At 45.3% G+C, this 19,689-nt stretch overlaps 1 protein-coding gene across 2 annotated transcripts in view; it reads right to left on the bottom strand.

The window, feature by feature from the left end:
• Positions 1–19,689, bottom strand: part of LGR4 (leucine rich repeat containing G protein-coupled receptor 4) — a 73,109-nt gene that overhangs the window by 30,055 nt on the left and 23,365 nt on the right. For both annotated transcript variants that reach the window (XM_035327085.1, XM_035327086.1), the window contains exon 2: positions 12,315–12,386. In XM_035327085.1, coding sequence (XP_035182976.1) covers positions 12,315–12,386 — 72 coding nt within the window. The remainder of the gene's footprint in view (positions 1–12,314; positions 12,387–19,689) is intronic.

The raw sequence follows: 19,689 nt of genomic DNA, 5'->3' as shown, positions 1-19,689 counted from the left end.
GACTGCTGTAAAAAGCTCATGTGGTTTGTACATAACTGGGCAGCCCTGAACCAGAAGAAAAGGCGAAACAACATGAACTTATTCTTGAAAGCCATCTGCAAAGAACCTCAGGACTCGGGAGTTGCGATATGATTTTTCAAATACTTCAAATTTTTAACAGGAATGAAAAATGCCAAATGGCAACTAAATATCTGCCTCCCCAAATTCATTCTGTTGCCAGTAGCTACCCCAAATCAGTTTTTCTACACCTTAAAGGGGAAGCAGGGAGAGAAGTTCTCCAGTATTCATGGCTTTCATTTTAACATTTCCCTGAGACGGTTATTGTAAACTGAAAGAGATAGATTAAACATGCTGGGTCTCTACACCAGTAATTTGGCAGCGATCTGTAGAACACGTTTGTTTTAAAAAGCATTCAAAACATCAAAATAAAAATCCTTGAATCAAGAGAAATTTAACTGAGGCTTCAGCACCGAATTATTTTGGCACTGAAACAATAGTGGATGCTGATTACCTAACACGTGCTTCACAACGCAGCAGTCCTGATGAATGTTTGTCAAGCAGCTCTGGTTGCAGCTCTGCTGAGGTTTCCAGTTAAATGGGTTGGTGTGTGACATATCAGGCATCTGCTGTAATTTCTTCCTCCCAGAGAGACTCAGGATTATGATTTGTTTTAGAAAGCTAAACTAAAGCCAGTTGAACAACCTTCCCCCAGCCTCACCGAGTGTCACTCACCGAGTGTCCCTAACACAATTTACAGAGCACTGGAAACAAAATACAACCGCGCCAAAGCAAGGCTTGCGTGACTTCAAATAGCAAGACTCAGCCTACCTCAAGGCAACTCCTGTTTATTCAGCCTTTTGCAACCAACCAGCAGAAAAAAAAAAACTGCAATCCAATACATTTCCGTTTCTCCTCCATCTGGCAGCCTTCCAGGAAACAGGATACAACTAGCCAAGTGTGCAAAGGCTTTACTGATCAGTTTGCCAAATATACATTTATCATTCGTGTCCTAGCCTTGGGGAGCGTAGCTGCTCATTAGGAGGTTGGAGCTGCAGCTCTCCAGTAGGCAAGGACGAATGCGTTGGACGCCGCTCGCAGCACGCTTGCTTCCCTCTGCTGCAGCACGCAGCAGCTGAGCGGATGGAGGGATTTCTCTTTGCATAACGAGCTTCATTTTAAGGAGAGAAAAGAGCAAGTAATGGCACGTAACGCAGCGCATGCACAGCACGTGCATTGAAATGTCACTGAAATTGTGCAGTCGGGTTTTCCACGTACCTCCTTACAGCGTGTCTGAAAAACAGACACATTCAGAGTTTAAAGTATGTATTTTTTAATGTATACACACACAAAACAAAATAAAGCACCTCTGTTTCTCTCTCACAAACACACTGAGGAAAATCCCAGTGTTACCAAGGCTCAGAACCCCAGCAGAACAGAAGCAAGCGTAACCTCCTCCCAGCAGCCTGCCTGGTCTGCTCGGGCCCAGTCCTGGAAACTTCCTCAACACGGTGGGACAACTCCAAGCTGCTCCCAAGTGACACCTGAAGGCAGCCCTACATCTACGCTGTCAGGAACTGAGAACCCATCCTTTTTTTTTTTTTTCCCTTTTGAATGGAAACAGACAGAGAGCTAGACTGAAAGTCAGTCCGTAGTTAGGCTGGCCAAGTCACATAACATTCAAGAGAGCTCTTTCTCCAAAAGGCCTAGGACTATAAAATAGATTCGTCTACAGAGACAGACAGTAAAAACGTAATTCAATAGACTACTGTTGGGATAAAATTTTTGCAGTTTCGGACACACCCGAAAGGACAAAACTGATTTCAGTGTATTAGCATAACAGAGTAAGTAGGACATATGGAGGACAAAATCCTTCTGCTATCCTGTCACTTCTGGTAGGAGACCGATAGACTATAATACTTTAAGTGGCACAGTAAATGATCTCCAGATGTAGAGGACACCTTGTTGTTATCACAGAAAGCAGGGTACAATCTGGCTGGGGAATAATCTTCCATGGTATCTCATTCCCAGAGTACACAGCAAGCATCACTTCTTGCAATGAAACTGTTCTGAAGGCAGCAAAGACTGTTTGCTCTCCTTTGGGAAATTAAGAGTTGTGCAGCGATGAGTCTGGCAACCCTGCTGCATGGTAACTGAGCCAGCTTCATCACTCGTGTCACTCCAAAACCAGGGAGGATGTCCCACGGAAGCATCTTTGGCCGTAACAGTTAAAACCACCACTCTCATCTAACTCTACCTGGCAGTCTTTGTCTCCCATAACAATACACAGGCTACTTTTTCCATGGATCAACTGTAATACGGCTTTCTCAACTGAAAATTTGTACGTTGACACAGAATACAAGCTTTACATGTCATAAGAAATCACAAGCTTCATTATTTTTATTTCTTAGCTGCTCTCTAGTGAGACCCCAGACTCCTCTTCAAGATCCAGTCAACCTTTCACAGTGCCTTTCAGACCGTCTGCCACTGGTTCTCCGCCTGCTCCCCATCTCCTTTTAATTCTCCAACTTTTATCTACATACTTTCGTCCTAAAGGAAAACATTTGGTTGCTTCCCCACTCACACTTTTGCAATTTCTTTACTTTTTTGCTGCCTTCCATCAGACTATTCTGTCATCCTTACATACGTGCCTGTACCCTCACCATCACCCCATTTTTCGGGGTTCTTTGTGCTTCACACACAGATTTGAATTTTGCTTCAAGTTCTCCCTATAGGAGTAACCTAATGGAGAATACGGACTAAATTCTCAGACCTGGGAAAAGAGTTTCATGTTCCACTTATTCCTGCAAGGCAGCCACTTTGGAACGGAGTTCAGTTTTCTCAAGTGCAAAGAATTGATAAAATGTATGATTATGTGCTTTTATAAGCCATACTGAAAAGGCAGAAGACGACAATTTAACACCCAGCTTCTACCTTTAAAAAGTGAAAAGCGCTGGAGATCCATAGTTATATGCTGCAATTTATTCTTAAAGGTTTCAAGTTTTACAAAAGAGGTACAGACATTTGTAGGGAAGTATCAAAGGCTCACTGCTTCTCCTGTGCAGCGATCCCTTGAGAGGGCACACGCCTGTGCAGACAGCTCCTGCCAGTCCTCGGAAGCTGCAGAAGGGGGCATGCTTTTAAGTGGAAGCAGTATTGCTGGACTAAACTTCACTTTCCTTATCTTTGAGAAGCAAACGGCCCCTTTGGGACTTCTGTCAGCTGCAGCCTGCTGCACTGCTGTGAAGCAAATCAATAACCTACAGATTACTCCAATTCTTCCGTGCCAGTTTAGCATAGCTAAATGGATACTTTATTCTGCTTCTGGTAATGGAAAACGCATTCATCCTCATCTCCTTTTCTTGCACTGGTTTCTTTATTCTACAACCTCAACCATTACTTATGAAACTCTGATTACGTACACCAAGACACATGAGGAACCGAAAAAGGAGGTCTACGACTACAACCAGCGCTGAAACAGCACCAGCTCCATCAGGCAAAGAGTAGGCACTTCCCATCCTGAGACTTGTTCACAACTCCAGTTGTCTATACACTATAGTGAACTCCAAGGTAATAGCTTGTTTTCCAAATGCATTCCTGACCTGAAATTTAAAATGACAAACTAAACTAAACTGATCAAAAGAAAGCCTACAGCCTCTCCTTAAGTTCTAATGCTGAATATTCAGCAAGAGTCACTAGCACCTACTGCAAGACAAAATGTGGTTGTATGATACTCCTTTTCAAGGACTATCAGAGTATTTATATTCTTTTCTTGTTAACGGGAAAATAGCTGGCATTGAAAAAAGCAAGCACTTTCCTCTATGCAAAATGTGAGTCATCATTAATTTGCAAGATACTGCCTGAGACAAACATCCCATGTTCCTCACCACGATAGCCAAACTTAAATAAGCCAGTGCTGGAGAGGAAAGAGCTGACTTTTTGGGGGGATTTTCTTTTTTCTTCTTGTTGGTTCCAAAAGCCATGTCTGAGCACTAACCCCTCCTTTTCACTGTGGATGCTGAGAGATCAGGAGCACCTGACTGTGATACGGGAATGACTCCCACAGCGGTGGGCCAGCTGCTGAGCAGGGTCTCTGATGTTCTCGGAGGACTTGTGGTTGACAGCTCCAGTTCAGAGGACTCAGACTCCCCAAGCTGGATGCGTGGATTTGAAACCAACCTCATCACAGGCCACGCGATGGACACAGGCCCTCTGCTCCCTGTGTGGATCAGCATGTGGTCCGCTATACTGAGCTGACGGAAGCCCTTCCAGCACCAACACACTCCTTCCTAGCTATAAATACATTTCACTTAGCAAGTCTGTAAAGCAGAAACACAGAGATCAAGGCAACCAAGATATGTTTTCATCATCCAGGATGCAGCTCTTGAAACAACTACAGCTTTGCACTTCTGGCATACTATTCGGATGGTTGGGTTTCCAAGATCACAAAACTCTGTGACAATTAAACATGAGAAGGTGAAAACAAGAAGTCAGTTGAGCCAGTAAATCCTCAAGGCTGCTTTATTCTGTCCATACAGCCTGTCTTTTGCCCTGACACTTACTGATTTTCCAGGCATGGGATCACTTGAATGACCATGTATCCAGCAAGTGACACTGCAAAATGCGGAATTGGATTCAATCAACATATATTTGGCAACTAAGTCTGTTAGCCTTTTTCTAACCACTTCAGATACATACTGGGTGAATACAACACCTAGTTTTTGTACACACCTCTGCAACTCGGGAGGCCTAGGGGGAGGCCTAGCCTGAGAAGTTCTGAGGCTGCCACTCGGCCTCCAGAAGTTTCTTACCTGGTTTATACTTTCAGGCAGCCCCAGCCCGGCAGCTGAGGCAGCGTAATCAATTCTGGCTTGTGAGACAGGTCTCGAAGCCTGACACCGTACGGTTCAGCCCTCAGACATAAAACAATATGCGATTGTTAAGCACAGTGAGAACTTTCTAAGCCACCGAAGCATTGTTCTTGTATCAGCAGGACTGAAACTCATCCAGAATCAAACTGATTTAGGACTCACACAGATAAGAAAACATTAATTAAACGCAGGTTGGCCAACATGTTTTTAAACTTCATTTAGCATCTAGTGCAGACCAAGTAGGTGATGTTTAAAAATATCTTAGCTGACTGTGGTTAATTCTACTTGGGAGTCTTCGCCTAGAGGTCTGTCTTGACGAGAATGCGAAGGTGCAAGTTGCAACACGCCAGCGCACTGTCTGAAGCTCCAGCACACACAAGGCAGCAAACGTTTCTAATGTATGCGAGCTGGTCAAGTTGAAGCTTAGGCTTTTAACTTGCTAACACACGTGAAACCTACACCTCACATTTTCTTCATTAGAACTTCACCTCTCGGAATTCAAGCTGGAGGGAGCGAGTGAAGAAATTGCCTCCTCCAGCTGTTCAAATATGCAGGGCTGGCAGACGGACCAAGGGCATGCGTCGGCTTCCAACCCACCGTCAGCCGGCTATTTCTGAAACACCGGCCCAGGACGGCTCAGCGGGCTGCCTTGACAATCAAGCAGCTGACGAGAGCTCTCGGTTTGCTCCGCCGTCCCTGCTGTGGGAGCTGAACGGAGAGGTGCGGGGAGGTGACGTCTCCAGTCGCACCAGCTAGTTTCACAAGAGGATGCTCAACCACAGCCTCAGTTAGCACATGTCAGCTAACACAAGTCAGCGGAAGACAAAAACCCCCTTCCACCAAATGTTTCTGCAGCCAGGTGAGGAAAGCCGCTGCGTGCCGAACTACCAGCTCTGCCTTGGTGGCCTTGGCACAACTCCACGACGTGTCTTATTCATAAACCCCAAGTAATAAAACAGACCGACGCTCCCCCTCCCTCCTCAAGGATAACACGGCTTGGTACCAATGCAGAAATTAGAAGGAAGGACCATCTCAATTACACGCTGAAGCAGATACTACAAAAGCAAGCAGCTGTGCCATTTCAGCCAGGTGGTCATCTTCAGCTGCAGTCAAGAGGAAAAATAACACGAGACATTTCCCTTGCAGATACTTCCTGATTACAACCTCATGGCCAAAACACCTCATTTTCCACTGCCTGTACGCGTTTTAATTAATCCTTACGTTCTCAAAATGTATTTTGTCAATTAGAAGCCAAGCCAAGATCAGAGGCTCCGGCTTGGGGGGAGGGCTGTGTGAGATGTTTCAGTAAGACCTTTCAGCGCTGTAATCAGCACAGATATAATTAGTCAAGCCATTCTCAGTCCTGCTACTAATTTTCCTGAAAAACTACAGTTGCACGCTCTCTCGCTCGCTGTTTATTCACCTCTCAAAAAGCAGACGTGCATTGTCTTTCAGAAAAGAGAAACCGCTTCTAGATCAAAATCTTTTTTGTGTCACTTCCATCCCCTAACCACTTTCACCAGCTATTAAACAAAAATCCCAATCAAATTTGCCTGTGACCAGTAAAAACTATCTGAGGACAGTGTCACAGAAGAGAGACTGTTTCACATCACGTATGAACAAAAACCAGAAACAAAACAGACCTTGGCATCAGCACGTCTGCAAGGTAACCAAGCACTGCTGTCTCTTAGTGCCTTCAGGAGCGATGATTTTCCTTGCAACAACCCTGGGCGCGATACGCTCTTTGAAACTTGCAGTCGGAGAGCAGCGAGCATCCTCCCTGACCTCTGTGGAAGTGCAGAGCCCTGCCCACGGCTGGCTGGCTTGGGGTGAGTGATGCTCTTCTTCTGCCAGCCACACGCTTGTGCCACTGGCAGCCTGAAGATGAGCAGCACGCTTTGCTCTGCCTCCCCTCCAGCTCACGCTGAGCGGAAGGCAGCAAGTCAAAACCTTATTCAACAGCGCAGGGCAGATAAGACAACGCTTTAAAAGGTTAAGAGCAGAAATCAAACCATGGTAAAAAGGTCATGAAGTCGAGGAGACATTTGCTTTGTTTGACTGGTGCACGTTTCTGAAGTCAAACTGGAAAACTTGCCAAGAATAAAACTCACTTCAATTTGCCTTCCCTGGTGAGAGAGCACCTTTTAATTAATCCAGCAGATCTTCCACCGATGCAGTGAATAGAAATTGTGTAGTCAGAACCCTTCAGACTCCCTCAGATAACTTTAAATATTAGAAGGACCTACAACAGTTTAGAAAAGCATCAAAACATGGCACAGCCTTGCTCTTCTAGTTAAAAATTCACACTGGAAAATGGGTCCTGCTTTCTAAAAACACTGCATTATCTAGCTATATTTTCCCCTTCTAGCTTTCTATAAATACTTTAAGGTGTGGTTAGAAAACTGTGGCCAAATTCTTCACGGATTTTTAGTTTCCATATCAAGTTCAGGGCTGTAGCATATTTATGTTAACGTTTTCTGGAGAATACACTTCTTTAACTGCTGTGGCAAAACCCTTGGTGGTCTGCTCCTCGCTGACTCTGACCATTGCTGTTTCAATCATTTGCAAATTACTTCCAGATGGGTATCAGTTACACAGAAATGGAGAATTTTTATAACATTTATAAATAGTGCAAGAATCCTACAGACACATGGTAAGTACACTGTGCAGCAACATGCACGAGCTTGTGAGCAGGGGCACGCGGAGCACATAACCCACCGGGCGGATTTGGCTTGCAGACAGCTGGAATGCCTTTCTTTGTACCTCCTAGTAAGACTCAGGTATGACAGTACCTTTTCAGCACAAAACCTCAGGTTATACCCGCAAATATGATACTTCACCGGGCAGCTGGTTCCCTAAACACAGCCATTTAGTGTCACATTAGATGTCCTCTTCCAGCCGGCCTCTGATTGCCATTCCAGGAGGCCACCGGTCTCCCACCTGCATCTAGGTCAGAAAACCTAGCACACCTAAAAGCAGCACTGGGTGAAGACGTTTAGGCACCCAAATCAACCACCTTTTAGCCACGTGGAAGACACTTTTTAATGGAGCAGCCAGCTTTGACAAACCTGGTATGCTACTTCTTTCCCTTTTATTTGCCAGCATTCCTTTTAGGATTTGGAAAACGATCCTCTGAAATCTCTCGAGACTACCAAATTGCATTAAGGAGATGACAAGCTCTATATTAAAGAACTCCTAATGCATTTTTTAATCCCATCCTCTCCACATGTGTACTGTGTAAGACTCAGTTGCCTACATAATACATTTAATTGCCTCCCATTTACATTCAATTAAATTCTGTGATACTGTTTTGCAATATTAACTAACTCTTTCAAGGGGCTAATCTCCTGCAGGATTTGACAAACAGCAGGGCTCAAGTCACGCTTTAGAGAGAGCCGTGCTCTCCCATGGTATAAAGAAAAAGGTGTGTGGGGCTCATCTTCTGGATGAAGACAGTTATTGGTGTCCACGGTGGTGTGGTACTTACTGCCTTCCCATTAGTTTGTGGGATTCTCATTTGCTTTAGGCATGTAATTCTTGGGAAAAGGTCTAGATGGAAAAGTTGCTTCCAGCACAGATTTCAACACCACTTTGCTTTAACTCTGTCTCTCTTTACTTGGCATGGAGACTCACACCCAGGTTTGTGTGCTGAAAAAGCAAATTTGCTAGCGCCTGGCAGTCAGAACTTGGATCTGTTCAACCGTAAACAAAATCCAGGAAGAAAGTTTGAAAACCATCTCTGAGTGGAGAGGCAAAAATGTGGTTGTACACTGGGAAGTGCGACAGTTTGTTCTAGGAACAACCAGGAAAAGTAAAGACTAGAAGCTTCTGTACCCTGTTCCCATAGAGAAAAGGAAATCAGCAGAATGAAGCCAAAGCGTGCCACGTCTTGTACTAGTTACTTCTGATAGGGAGGCAAACTTCCCTGTGTCTACTTTAGCCCGTTACAGTCTCTCTAGGAAGACCACAAAATGCAGCAAGGGAACCTGGAGCTGACCTGTGTGCAGATGATCATAACCAGATCTGTATGCAAAAAGAAGAAACCTTCCCCGTTTCACTGCCAATGGAGAGGTCCAGAGGCTCTGCAAACAGGCTTCCAATTGTAAGCAGGCTGCTGCTGCGACAATTTGAAGAGTACGTAGATATAGCCTATTTATCTTCTGCTCTCTTGGTCAACTTCCTGTCTTCCTACACACGACAGGTTGTCAGTTGAAGAGATTTTCTTTGGAAAAACAAACAAACAAAAAACTTCTTTCTGGAGATTCTCCTACCTCTTCAGCATAATTCTGCTGGCTCGTTTTTTCTGAGGGGAGAAGAAACTAAGAGTAAAACAACAGATTCACATACTCTGATATACAGGATTACTTTCCCATATCTTCCAAAATAAGATCATCAGCTTCAAGCAGCTACCTTTTGTAAGAGGTAACTCAAGCATAAAATAAAATCTGGTGTCTTTTTTTTTTTTTTTTTCTTTTGTACTAAAGATCTATGATTGCTTCAAGTATGTCTGAACCTTTGGCAAGTATAATTTTTGCCGTGAAGTTGTTGTTGTTTTCAGAAGTTGATTTAACCCTGAAGTCAGCACGCTAGGAATGATTTAAAGCTTTTGGGTGTTCACATCTAATTCTTAATGCCGGACTATTTTTTGCAAAATGAAATGCTGGAATTTAAGGGGACAATGAGGTGCATGTAGCAAACGACTCTTGGGCAATAAGCACAATAGATGGTGGCTGAAGGCTCTGCCTTTTCTCTTTACCTCCCGACACGCCCCTGGGTTTATGGAAGTTACACAATATGCACACCCACCAGTTAGGTTTTATTGCTTAATTACTTATAGTGAAAAAATAAAGGCTCCCACAGTCATCTGAAGTTGGGGGTGGAGTTCAGAAAGCAGAATTGTTTCTTTCAACTTATGGTGTGAAATACGACTAAAGAATTTGGAAAACAAATGGCCTACAAATATAGACTAACACAATAAGATACAGCCACACAGTAGCACGTATTATAAAGCACACAGGGAGTGCTGGCCAATACAAATTCTGAGCCAAGCAAGTTTCCCCCAGGCCTCTTTTTTTTTCCTTTCCTTTTTTTTTAAACTGGTTACTCATGCCATACCGCAGCCTTTCTTAAATTGTGTCAATTGTGCATATGCACCATCTGAAATTCTGGTAAATCTGTTTTCTGCTGGGTTTTCTAGACTATATTGTAAAAGTAAGCAATACAAAAGTAACGTGCAGGGAAACAGAACCTGTTAAGCATGAAAGGAGGAATCTCACACAGTTCATCTGACATTCATCTACACTTCACAACTGTCATGACCTGAACCAGAGTCTCGCAAAGCACAGTGAAATCAGACGTGTAAGTGTATCAGGAGTGGTAGCTGCTACATTATCAGGACACCGGAGAGACCAAAATCCTAAGTAGAGGCAGAACACCTTATTAGACCCATCAGTGTAGCTGCGGCACGAGGGACAAACACAGAGAAGCTTTCAGAAGCACAAGCCTTTCTTCAGGAACAATTGAACCATCTCTATCAGTTTCTCAGTACCTTTGTTCCAAGGAGGTGCAGTTACAGCAGATAACTAGAGTTAAAAGGTTCCAGGTTTTATCTGTAGTTTTGCTATGGGGTTAATTTATCGGGTTGCCCTCTACAAATGGCTTTCCTTTTCTGCTTCTGTTTCCTTTTCTTTAACAGTTGGAACAACGCTTCCCTACTTCATAAGGACCCATCTCTTTTTGGAAAGGGAATTGTTCTTTCCCCAGGGTGCTTTTATTGAAAAAAATCTCTTAACACAGAATTCCTATTTCCAGGCTATATGAAGTCAAATAGGGACAGCCTTACTTTGTATTTTAAACGTTCTTCGCTATGAGAAATGCTAGTTTGACACTGTGAAAATGCAAAAGAAAAGAAAACTGCAGTGCTTTTTGCTTCTCTGCTGCTTATTACTGGAAGCTGTGGGGGTTGTGGTTGACAGCAAGTTGAATATGAGCCAGCAAGTGTGCCCTGGCAGCCAGGAGGGCCAACCGTATCCTGGGGTGCATCAAGCACAGCATTGCTAGTCGGTCAAGGGAAGTGATCGTCCCGCTCTGTTCTGCGCTGGTGCGGCCTCACCTGGAGTACTGTGTGCAGTTCTGGGCACCACAGCACAAAAAGGACATGAAACTGTTGGAGAGTGTCCAGAGTGCGATGGAGATGGTGAAGGGCCTGGAGGGGAAGACATATGAGGAGCGGCTGAGGTCACTGGGCCTGTTCAGCCTGGAGAAGAGGAGGCTGAGGGGAGACCTCATCGTGGTCTACAGCTTCCTCACGAGGCAGACTGGAGGGGCAGGTGCCGACCTATTCTCCTTAATCACCAGTGATAGGACCGAGGGAATGGTGTCAAGCTGAGGCATGGGAGGTTCAGGCTGGACATCAGGAAGAGGTTCTTCATGGAGAGGGTGGTCGCACACTGGAACAGGCTCCCCAGGGAAGTCACTGCACCAAGCCTGTTGGAGTCTAAGAAGCATTTGGACTGTGCTCTTAGTCATATGGTCTGAAATTTTGGGTAGACTTGTGCAGTGACAGGATTTAGACTCGATGATCCTTATGGGTCCCTTCCAACTCGGGATATTCTATGATTCTAAGTTCTCAACATTCTTGGGGAGAGGTTGAACCACTGCCCTCTGTTAAAGATAAGGAAACTAAGGCACACAGAAGTTACTTGTCACATAACAGTACGTATGAACGTAGTAATTCAAAGTCAAAGCCTTCTCCCTGTTTATTGACTCTGAAAACAGACAGCTCTCAAACCCAACCTCATTTAGCGCTGTGCTGTTAAGGTTTTCACCTTTGCAAAGGCATCACAGTGAAGACTTCGGTTCAGCAAAATACTGGACACACGAGTCAAGTACAAACTAGAGAACAGAGTTCAGAAGTGCAAGTACCACCTAAGTAAAACCTAAAGCTAAAAAGCAAGTGGGACAGGAGGTAAGCGGGAGCTGGAGAGAGCTTCTGCCAGAGAAACTAAGAACAAGAAGTACCACGTAACTACAGTTTCTGAAGAAGATCAGGCTGGGCTTGTGAACATTGTCTCTGCAGCCTACAAGGGCAAAGGGAGCGAGCTGCTCAGTAACTGAAACAACATATATTTTATGGAAGTTATGCAACAGCTATACTGTAGCTCCATCGGAAACAATGGTAATTACACACCTCTTGTGTTATCTTTGGATAACGCTGTAATTAAGATGTGTCATCACTCTAGTCATGATTAAAATAATTACTGTAAAAAGTCCCTTGTAGGTAGCATTTACTGTTCCGGTTTCCAAACATGTAGAGGATTTTTTTTTTTTTAAAGGTATAATTGCTTTCTCTGTTCACAGCTCAACTCAGTATTATTTCCCCACCCACCTTCCACTTTACACAGCCATCTGATGTTGTAGCAAAACTAACTTGTGTGAAATACTTACAGCTCTTCCAAGTAGGGGAAGTTCTTGAATGCATCCTCTGGTAGCCTTGTGATGTTATTCATGCTCACATCTCTGTGGAAGAAGAAACACAGATTTGTCAATAAACAGTAAGGGATTTTTCCACTCTAGAAAAAGGAGGAGAAAAAAGTTAGCCTGATCAGACAGTAGGAGAACAGAAAGAAAAAAATAAAAACTTTCTATCATCAAACTGTAATATCTGTTTCTAGAAAGTTGCACGCTAAACTTTCAAAGCACAGTAATTTGAGACTCTAGTCGCAGCAAAGGCCTACGTAATGCAATGTTGATAGAACTGTTTTCTGATAACTATAAGCAAAACAATGACTGTGAACTGCAAGGCACGCATGTATAGAACAGTCTCTATGGTACTGTTATTCCCAGCACTAGTTTTTACCAACTTGCACGTGTATACAATTTTAACACACAATTAAGGCTGCTCGAAAACCACAGCATATGAAACAATTACAGGGGAAAAAAAAAAAAAAGCAAGCTTGTGACCACCCACCATGCAAATTTTCACCCCACAATGTCTTTAAAAAAAACACCACCAACAAAAAACATATATTGGGACTTAATAAAGAGCTTCTGGCAAACAGCTTCTGGAGCAACTGACAAGAAGAGCAGAAACATGTCCCAGCTCTACCACAGTCATTTTTTTCTACAAAACCGATAGACGTCCTCGAGGTAATAGTTTTAAGCAGATTTCATTTTCAGTCCATGAGCAGAGACAGGCCGGCAGCAAGTGCTTACATGATAGGTATGCAGACCTGTTCAGCTTTTTTCTTTCCACATAAGCAGTAAGTGGCAAACTTGGTGCCATCACCTCAGTTCACATCTACGCAACCACCAGGGATAATCTCGTCCTAAAGCAAGCCATTACTCAATATAAGGAGCAGTAGCACAAAAACAATTCAGTTTGATAATTAAACTAATAACTGCCTAACAATGCATGACATAACGCAAGCTCTTACTTTCTACTTTACTACTTTTTTTAAAAAATGTAGTTTAAAGACAGATCCAGTGATGCTCTTTAGCACAGCCTTCCCAACCTCCTCCTGTTTGCTGTCCTCCAAACGAACACTACTGTTGTCCTCTGGCATCTGTGTGTCACCTCCCCGCGTATTTTGGGTAAAAAGAAACCAAACCAAACCAAACAACCCCTTCCTTCTCACCCATGTTCAGCAAGTACCCTGAACCTCTCACATGAAGAGCCACAGGCCTAAGGACTGCATGCGAGCCAGCAGACTGACTGCCACCCCAAAGGTTTAGCCTCAGAGTTAAGTGCCAACCCTAAAATACTGCAAGGTATGGATGTTCCTCGCCTGGACATAGCCTCCATCGTGTTTCAAACATCTGCTTCTTCTGGTGAGGCAGAGGAAGATCAGTTTAGGCTCTCCCTGCTGCGCACTAAGTGCACAGATCCATGAAGAACCATTTTGTATCAGCAAAAACAACCCCCTCACAAAACTGGACAGGTTCATCATTAGGATATACTCTTCCATGGCTCCCACCCAGGAGAGGACTCGGTGCTGGACGAGGCTTGAAAGGAGAGCAAGGAGCATGCAAAGGGTTTGGTGTTGCTTCCAAGGAAATGCTATCTCAGGGTATCTGTGCCTCCTTTCATGCTGTGATGAACCAAAAGCCATGTCAGTACCATATAATCTACCATCAAAGTTGTTGCAGTAGCTAATTAAACCGCTTTTTGAGAAGAATGCCCACATTATTCCTCCAATTGCCAGACCATAATGTCTAACCTAGCTCATTAAAAAAAGTTTCCGTATTTATACTGACAACAGAATGTACCATATAAGGAAAATAAAACACAGTTACCAGGAAAAATATTTTTTCTCTACAAGTTGACAAAGTCAACTGATGCCAGTGAATTTATGTTGAAATCGGGAAATAACTTGCATCTATCTGGCTTGCTGCCCCCTGCTCTCCCTCTGGAGCAGCACTGAGCCCTAGCTGCCACTGGCACTAACACAACCCTGCTACATGAAATCTGGATGCAGTTGTTTCCTTAAAGTAGCTGTTCATTAAATAGGCCAAATCTTCATTTGCACATACCCCGATGTGACTTACTCCTCAACAGTTGGTAAATGATGTAAACCAAGATCAATGGAGATCAAAATAAGGTTCAGCACCCTGAAAACAAATCCAGTTGTGAGAGATGACCAAATAAAATTCGCTGCAGCACCAGAGAGTCGCCTCCGCTCCACTCCAGGAGGAGCTGAATCAGAGAGATGATTTACTTCTGAGTTCTGCCATCTGCCTGTTTTAAAAGGTGCTTTGTATCTCACCAGCAGCTTGGGTACCGCGAGATGCTGCAGTTGCTGTGGGGGGACGTTTTTCTTCTTGTGCAGAAAAGCAAATAAAAGTATCAGATGCATGAACTGTCAGCTGTCTGCTCCACAGGAGACTGCGACATTCATTCTCTCTGCCCCCCTGCCCCGACACACACGTACATTTTTCAAATTGTCACCAACACACGCGTTTCTCACAACCAGGCTAGTCCTTTCCCTTCCAGACGACCACACGAGCCTTTCCACTATCCATTTGGAATCATTTATGAGTAGGGCAAGAGCCTGAGAAGAGAGCAGAGACCCTAAGTGAATCGTAAGAAATGGTAAGGTGCACATGGAAACCACAACTCTCTTTTTTCCGGCAAGGTCTCTCAGAAGCCTGTCCATATATACCACCGCATATGGGTGGTATAAAATCCTTATTATCATGTACTGTATGAAATGGTGGCAGTGAAAACAGGGCAGCAGGACACATCCTCAGAAAGCACTTCCCAAATGGATACATATCACCTCGTCAAGGATTTTGTGTGCAACCGCATTTGTTGCTCTTCAGGACAGACGTACGATATCCCGCCCATCGGAAAGCAACAGCCTTGACGTTTCTAGAGCCAGAAATGCCTGATCCTCAGAAACTTCACATGCAATTGTCCACAGAGTCAGTGGAAATCCTGTACACATCTTGCATGGCTGACATCCAAACTCGACGTAATTTCAGCTTTCTCTGGGATCTGAAATTAGCAAAGAATGCTTTGCCTGTAGCTCTGAGCGTTAGCATCTATAATTTTAATACGGGGAGTAGACTCTTTGGATGTAAGCACTAATCAGAACACCTTAAAAGTGAAGATTTGAGAAGCATCAACGCTATCCGTGAGCTCTACTGAAATAGACACCCTCTATTTTCTGTACCTGGGGAGAACGTGTCCTGATGCTTTGCCACAAAGCTGGAAGAGCAGCAAGCAGGGTCAGGCGCGGCACACTTCAGCAGGAGCATGCCAAAGCTTCCCTTCTGGGACTCACACCTGCACGTGACAGCAAGGCCACGCTTAAAGAATGCGGCCACCATTAGGAAAAACCTTGCCCTGCATTTTCCTGGTAACGCTGAAGTTCAGACTAAGTATCTGAAAGGCTTAAATGGCGTGTTCTCAGCGAGCCCAGCGCCCCGTCCTGCAGGCGCGGCGCGGGGCAGAGCTGCACCTTTCAGCAGTTAGCCATTAACTCGGCTTATCTGTGCCGGGGAGCCGCAGCGCGCCGCGGCTCCCTCACCGCCTCCGAGCGAGACAGGCTGGGGCGTGAGCAGGCACGGAGCTGGCACCGAAACCGCGGGGATGAGCAGCCCAAGGTGGCAACCGCTCCAGCGAGAGTAAGCCGCACCGAGGGGATAAGGTGAATCACGGCCCCATCGCCGCCGCGAGTTTCGCCACTTGAGGCGGAGGAGCCGTGGCAGCGGCGTGGAGGCGGCGCGGTGCTTGCTCCGACAGCAGCGCTGCTGCCCGGGCCGGACGCCCACAGGGGCACCGAGGCTCACGCGCCCGGACCCAGGAGCCGCAGCAGCAGCCGCCCACCCCAGTAACGCACGGGTTTTGTCCTTCTCCCAGGAACGCACCAAGGAAGAAAGCAAACAAACTAACAAGTCAAACAGGTAGCTCGCAGAAACTGCTGGAAACGTTATCTCACTCTCCCGGGTACGGCAGTGTAACTTTTCCTGGCCAAAGGTGAAAGAAAGCCAAGCGGCAGCACCCCAGCGGCTGTCTGCTCTCCTCGGCCTGCAGCCCGCTCCAGCAGGCCCCCCTGCCTTGTTCTGGTCGCTGCTCCATCGATCGCTGGGCGAACTGCCCCCGGCTCCGAGACGAGCAGGATCACCGCACCTGAGCGTGGCGGATAGCTGCCAGCAGCCATACCCCACCCGGTGCCCCGACAGCCCCCGCTCCTCTCAGGACCCAGCGCTCCCGGCTCGCTGCGGCCTGCCAGCCCCACAGCAGCCCTCACGCATCCCACGCCTCTCCTGTCCCTTAACCCCCCCCCCCGGGGAATCCCATCCCTACACCTCTGCCGCACCAAACTCTGCGCCACCTCTCGTATCTTGAACGGCATCTGACTAATTCTCTCGCATTAAAAATAAAAACACTGCGTTTATTTATCTTAGAGCGTGGCTTAAGTCACAGCTTTCATCGGTGAGATCACGCGAAGAAGAATTAGATAAAAACGCACACCCAGCATTTTCACAGTCTCATGCAGGGCACAGAGAGCCTTCTCTCTGATTCTGAATTACTGCCTGTACCGTGAAACAGCCCGACCCTTGTGAGATGACTTGTCCTGAATGTCCTCCTTGCTGACGGCTCTGGGGGGATTCTGGCTAGGCAGGACAGGACGGCTGACTGAAGGTGACCCAACAGAGGAGGGGGAACAACAGCTAACTCCTGCACGGCGAGAAAAGCTGTGACAAAGAGCGAACGCAACATGGGAAAGCACGGGCTTACAGCAGAGGGCTACAGAAAGGACACACAGAAATTATATTTAAAAAAAAAAAAAAAATGGCCCAAGACAGAAGCAGAGAATGAAAGCTGAAGAGCCACCATAATTAATGGGCAGAGAGAAAGAAAACAACGCCAGTCTGTCTGAACTGAGGGCCATCTACCTGCAACAACTTTTTTTTTTTCTTTTTTTTCCTGGCTAAATGTACCCTTCTTCACTGTTCCGATGTTAGACAGAGCAACCTCCCTCCCCCCCAGCCCTGGTGTGCAGCCACATCTCCTCAGCCTCCCAGGAGATGCTGGTGCTGGTTCCCACCCTGCGCTGTAGGCTCGGCTGTCACCCCATGAGCATCAACACACTCCATCCCATCACACTTGTGTACGGCATCCGAGCACATGCCGACAGCCTGAAACACTCTGCTTGGTTAGAAAAAAAAAAAAAGACCTTAAGCCTGAAAAGACATGCAAGAACTAGCTACAGAAAATCTCCGTCAAAGCCGATCAAGATGGGTTACTTAAAAAATGAAGTTAAAATACTCCTGCGCTCCCCCTACACTTCATTAACAGCCAACTTTTTGTCCCTCCACCTCACCTCTATCTTTTGTGAAGCTAAGAAGGGATGGGAGAGAGGGAAGCAGAGAGAGAGGAGTGTTTGTTGAAGGAAAGAAGATCATGTTTCAACAAGGCACCTTTAAAATCCTATAAAATACTCCCTCTGAGCAAGCTTAACCTGTTTGCTGATAGATAATAGCATGTAATACTGTAGGCTCCATTCAGTCTTTTCCAAGGTCTGGGCCCTCTGCCACTGAACTATTTAATTATAACACTTACAAAATGATTTAGGCAGAGTTATCTGTATTTGAATAAAGCCCTCCCACCTACCTGTACAAAAACAATTAGGCAAAAGGTCTTTGTCTTATGTAAAATTCACCAGGTACTAACCCTGATCCAGTTCAGTAGTACTAGGCAAAGCCAGAGTTGTTATTTCTTAAAAGCCCACTAAATAAACCAGATTATTGAAAATGTCAGTTAACATGGTGCTGGGAAGCACTCGACAACAAGGAGCTGTCCGATATGACTGGGACCACTAATACCTGGGTAATGGTCCCGTTATGTTAACTTAGGTCAAGATCAACACAAAGCAACTTTTTATTTTTGTCCCCTCTGCTCCCCAACCCCCTCCCCCCCTTTTTTTGATTTGGTACTCAGCACAGAATTGTTCATATACTGGTATACTAACAGAAATACATAACTGTATGGCAGTGGTCATGGCTTTGAACAGAGTCCAGGCTAAACCCACAGCAGCTAACAGAACTGCTGTAAGTGGCACTGCCTTTCTGAGGACCTAAGTCAGCGCAAGTCCGAAGGATACTTCAGGTTTTGTTACCGCTAGTCATTTACGTCCTACACAGAACAGCAATTAAATAATAGCAAAATGCAAAAATAATACAAATAAAAATCCACTCCTGCCTACTAAAGGTTTCACAGGAGCTCTGTACACAATTCATACTGGGTTTCTTCCTCTCAGCTGCTGTGCCGGCATCGGTGCTTGTTCAACCCACGGCGAATGGGCTCAGAGCTGCACGGAGAGGCAGAGGAGCTGGAGAGGAGGGTGTGCAGGGAGGGAGATTCGCAGAAACTCCGCCATAGGCTGCTCTAAGCTGCACTGCGGTTCTACAGAGCTGAAGAAGCACATGCAGCGTTGAATGCCTTGCAGGAACATGCTCACAGGATGAAAACCAATGTCATTTTCAACCGCATCACATCCCAGCAGACAGTCTCAGGGGAGACCGAGAGCTCAACTCCATCCCCATTTCAGAACTGTTTTCCCCCTTAGCCAGCTCCTTCAGAATGAAAATAAAAACGCTCAAGGGACAGAGCAAATGAGCTTGCATTAACACTGTCCCATGTCTTAGTCATATATAGGTAAGTAATGAAAGTGCAGAAGACCTCAAAAATCAGCAAGGAAATTCTGATTAAATTCATTCAATTAAAAATAAAAATAAAAAATAGGGGTTGTTTGTATGTTTTAGTGCATCTTCCTGATAACAAGAAGCAAACAATCATCTCCCAGAAGCATCACTTCGCAACTACTACTTTGAACAGTAATTGCCTGGACGGTGAATCCAATTAATGCAGCTACGACTCAAGGGTATATTACATGCAGACATGCCAAGCCCATCAGCTAAAAATCACGAACATGAGGAAAACAACTATCAGGCAAAAGAAAGATGATGCTTGCAGAGGAGCCTACGCTTGAAAAGTGAGCTTGCAACAGTGCCTGCATTTCAAAAATGGTAAAGTAATAGGCCAACTAATTAATTTCTTACCTTTTACATACTATGTAGTTTCACTGCTGCAAGGTTTGGCTACCTCAGCCTATACTATTAGTTAACATTTATAAAATAATAGCACACTGGTGCCCCAATACATTTGACGGGCATTGCATTTACAATTTAAGTTCTCTGTGTTCTGACAAGGTCTGCAGAAGCATCAGCAGGAGGGGCCCATCCCAAGGGCACCCTTGGGTGCTCCAGCGCTAGCTGTCCCATATCCTCAAGTCCTCACACCTCCATGCCCCAG

Source organism: Oxyura jamaicensis, chromosome 5 (genome assembly GCF_011077185.1).
Source record: "Oxyura jamaicensis isolate SHBP4307 breed ruddy duck chromosome 5, BPBGC_Ojam_1.0, whole genome shotgun sequence".
Classification (NCBI taxonomy): domain Eukaryota; kingdom Metazoa; phylum Chordata; class Aves; order Anseriformes; family Anatidae; genus Oxyura; species Oxyura jamaicensis.
Note: the sequence above shows the minus strand (reverse complement) of the source record. Positions and strands in the feature narration are given on the sequence as shown.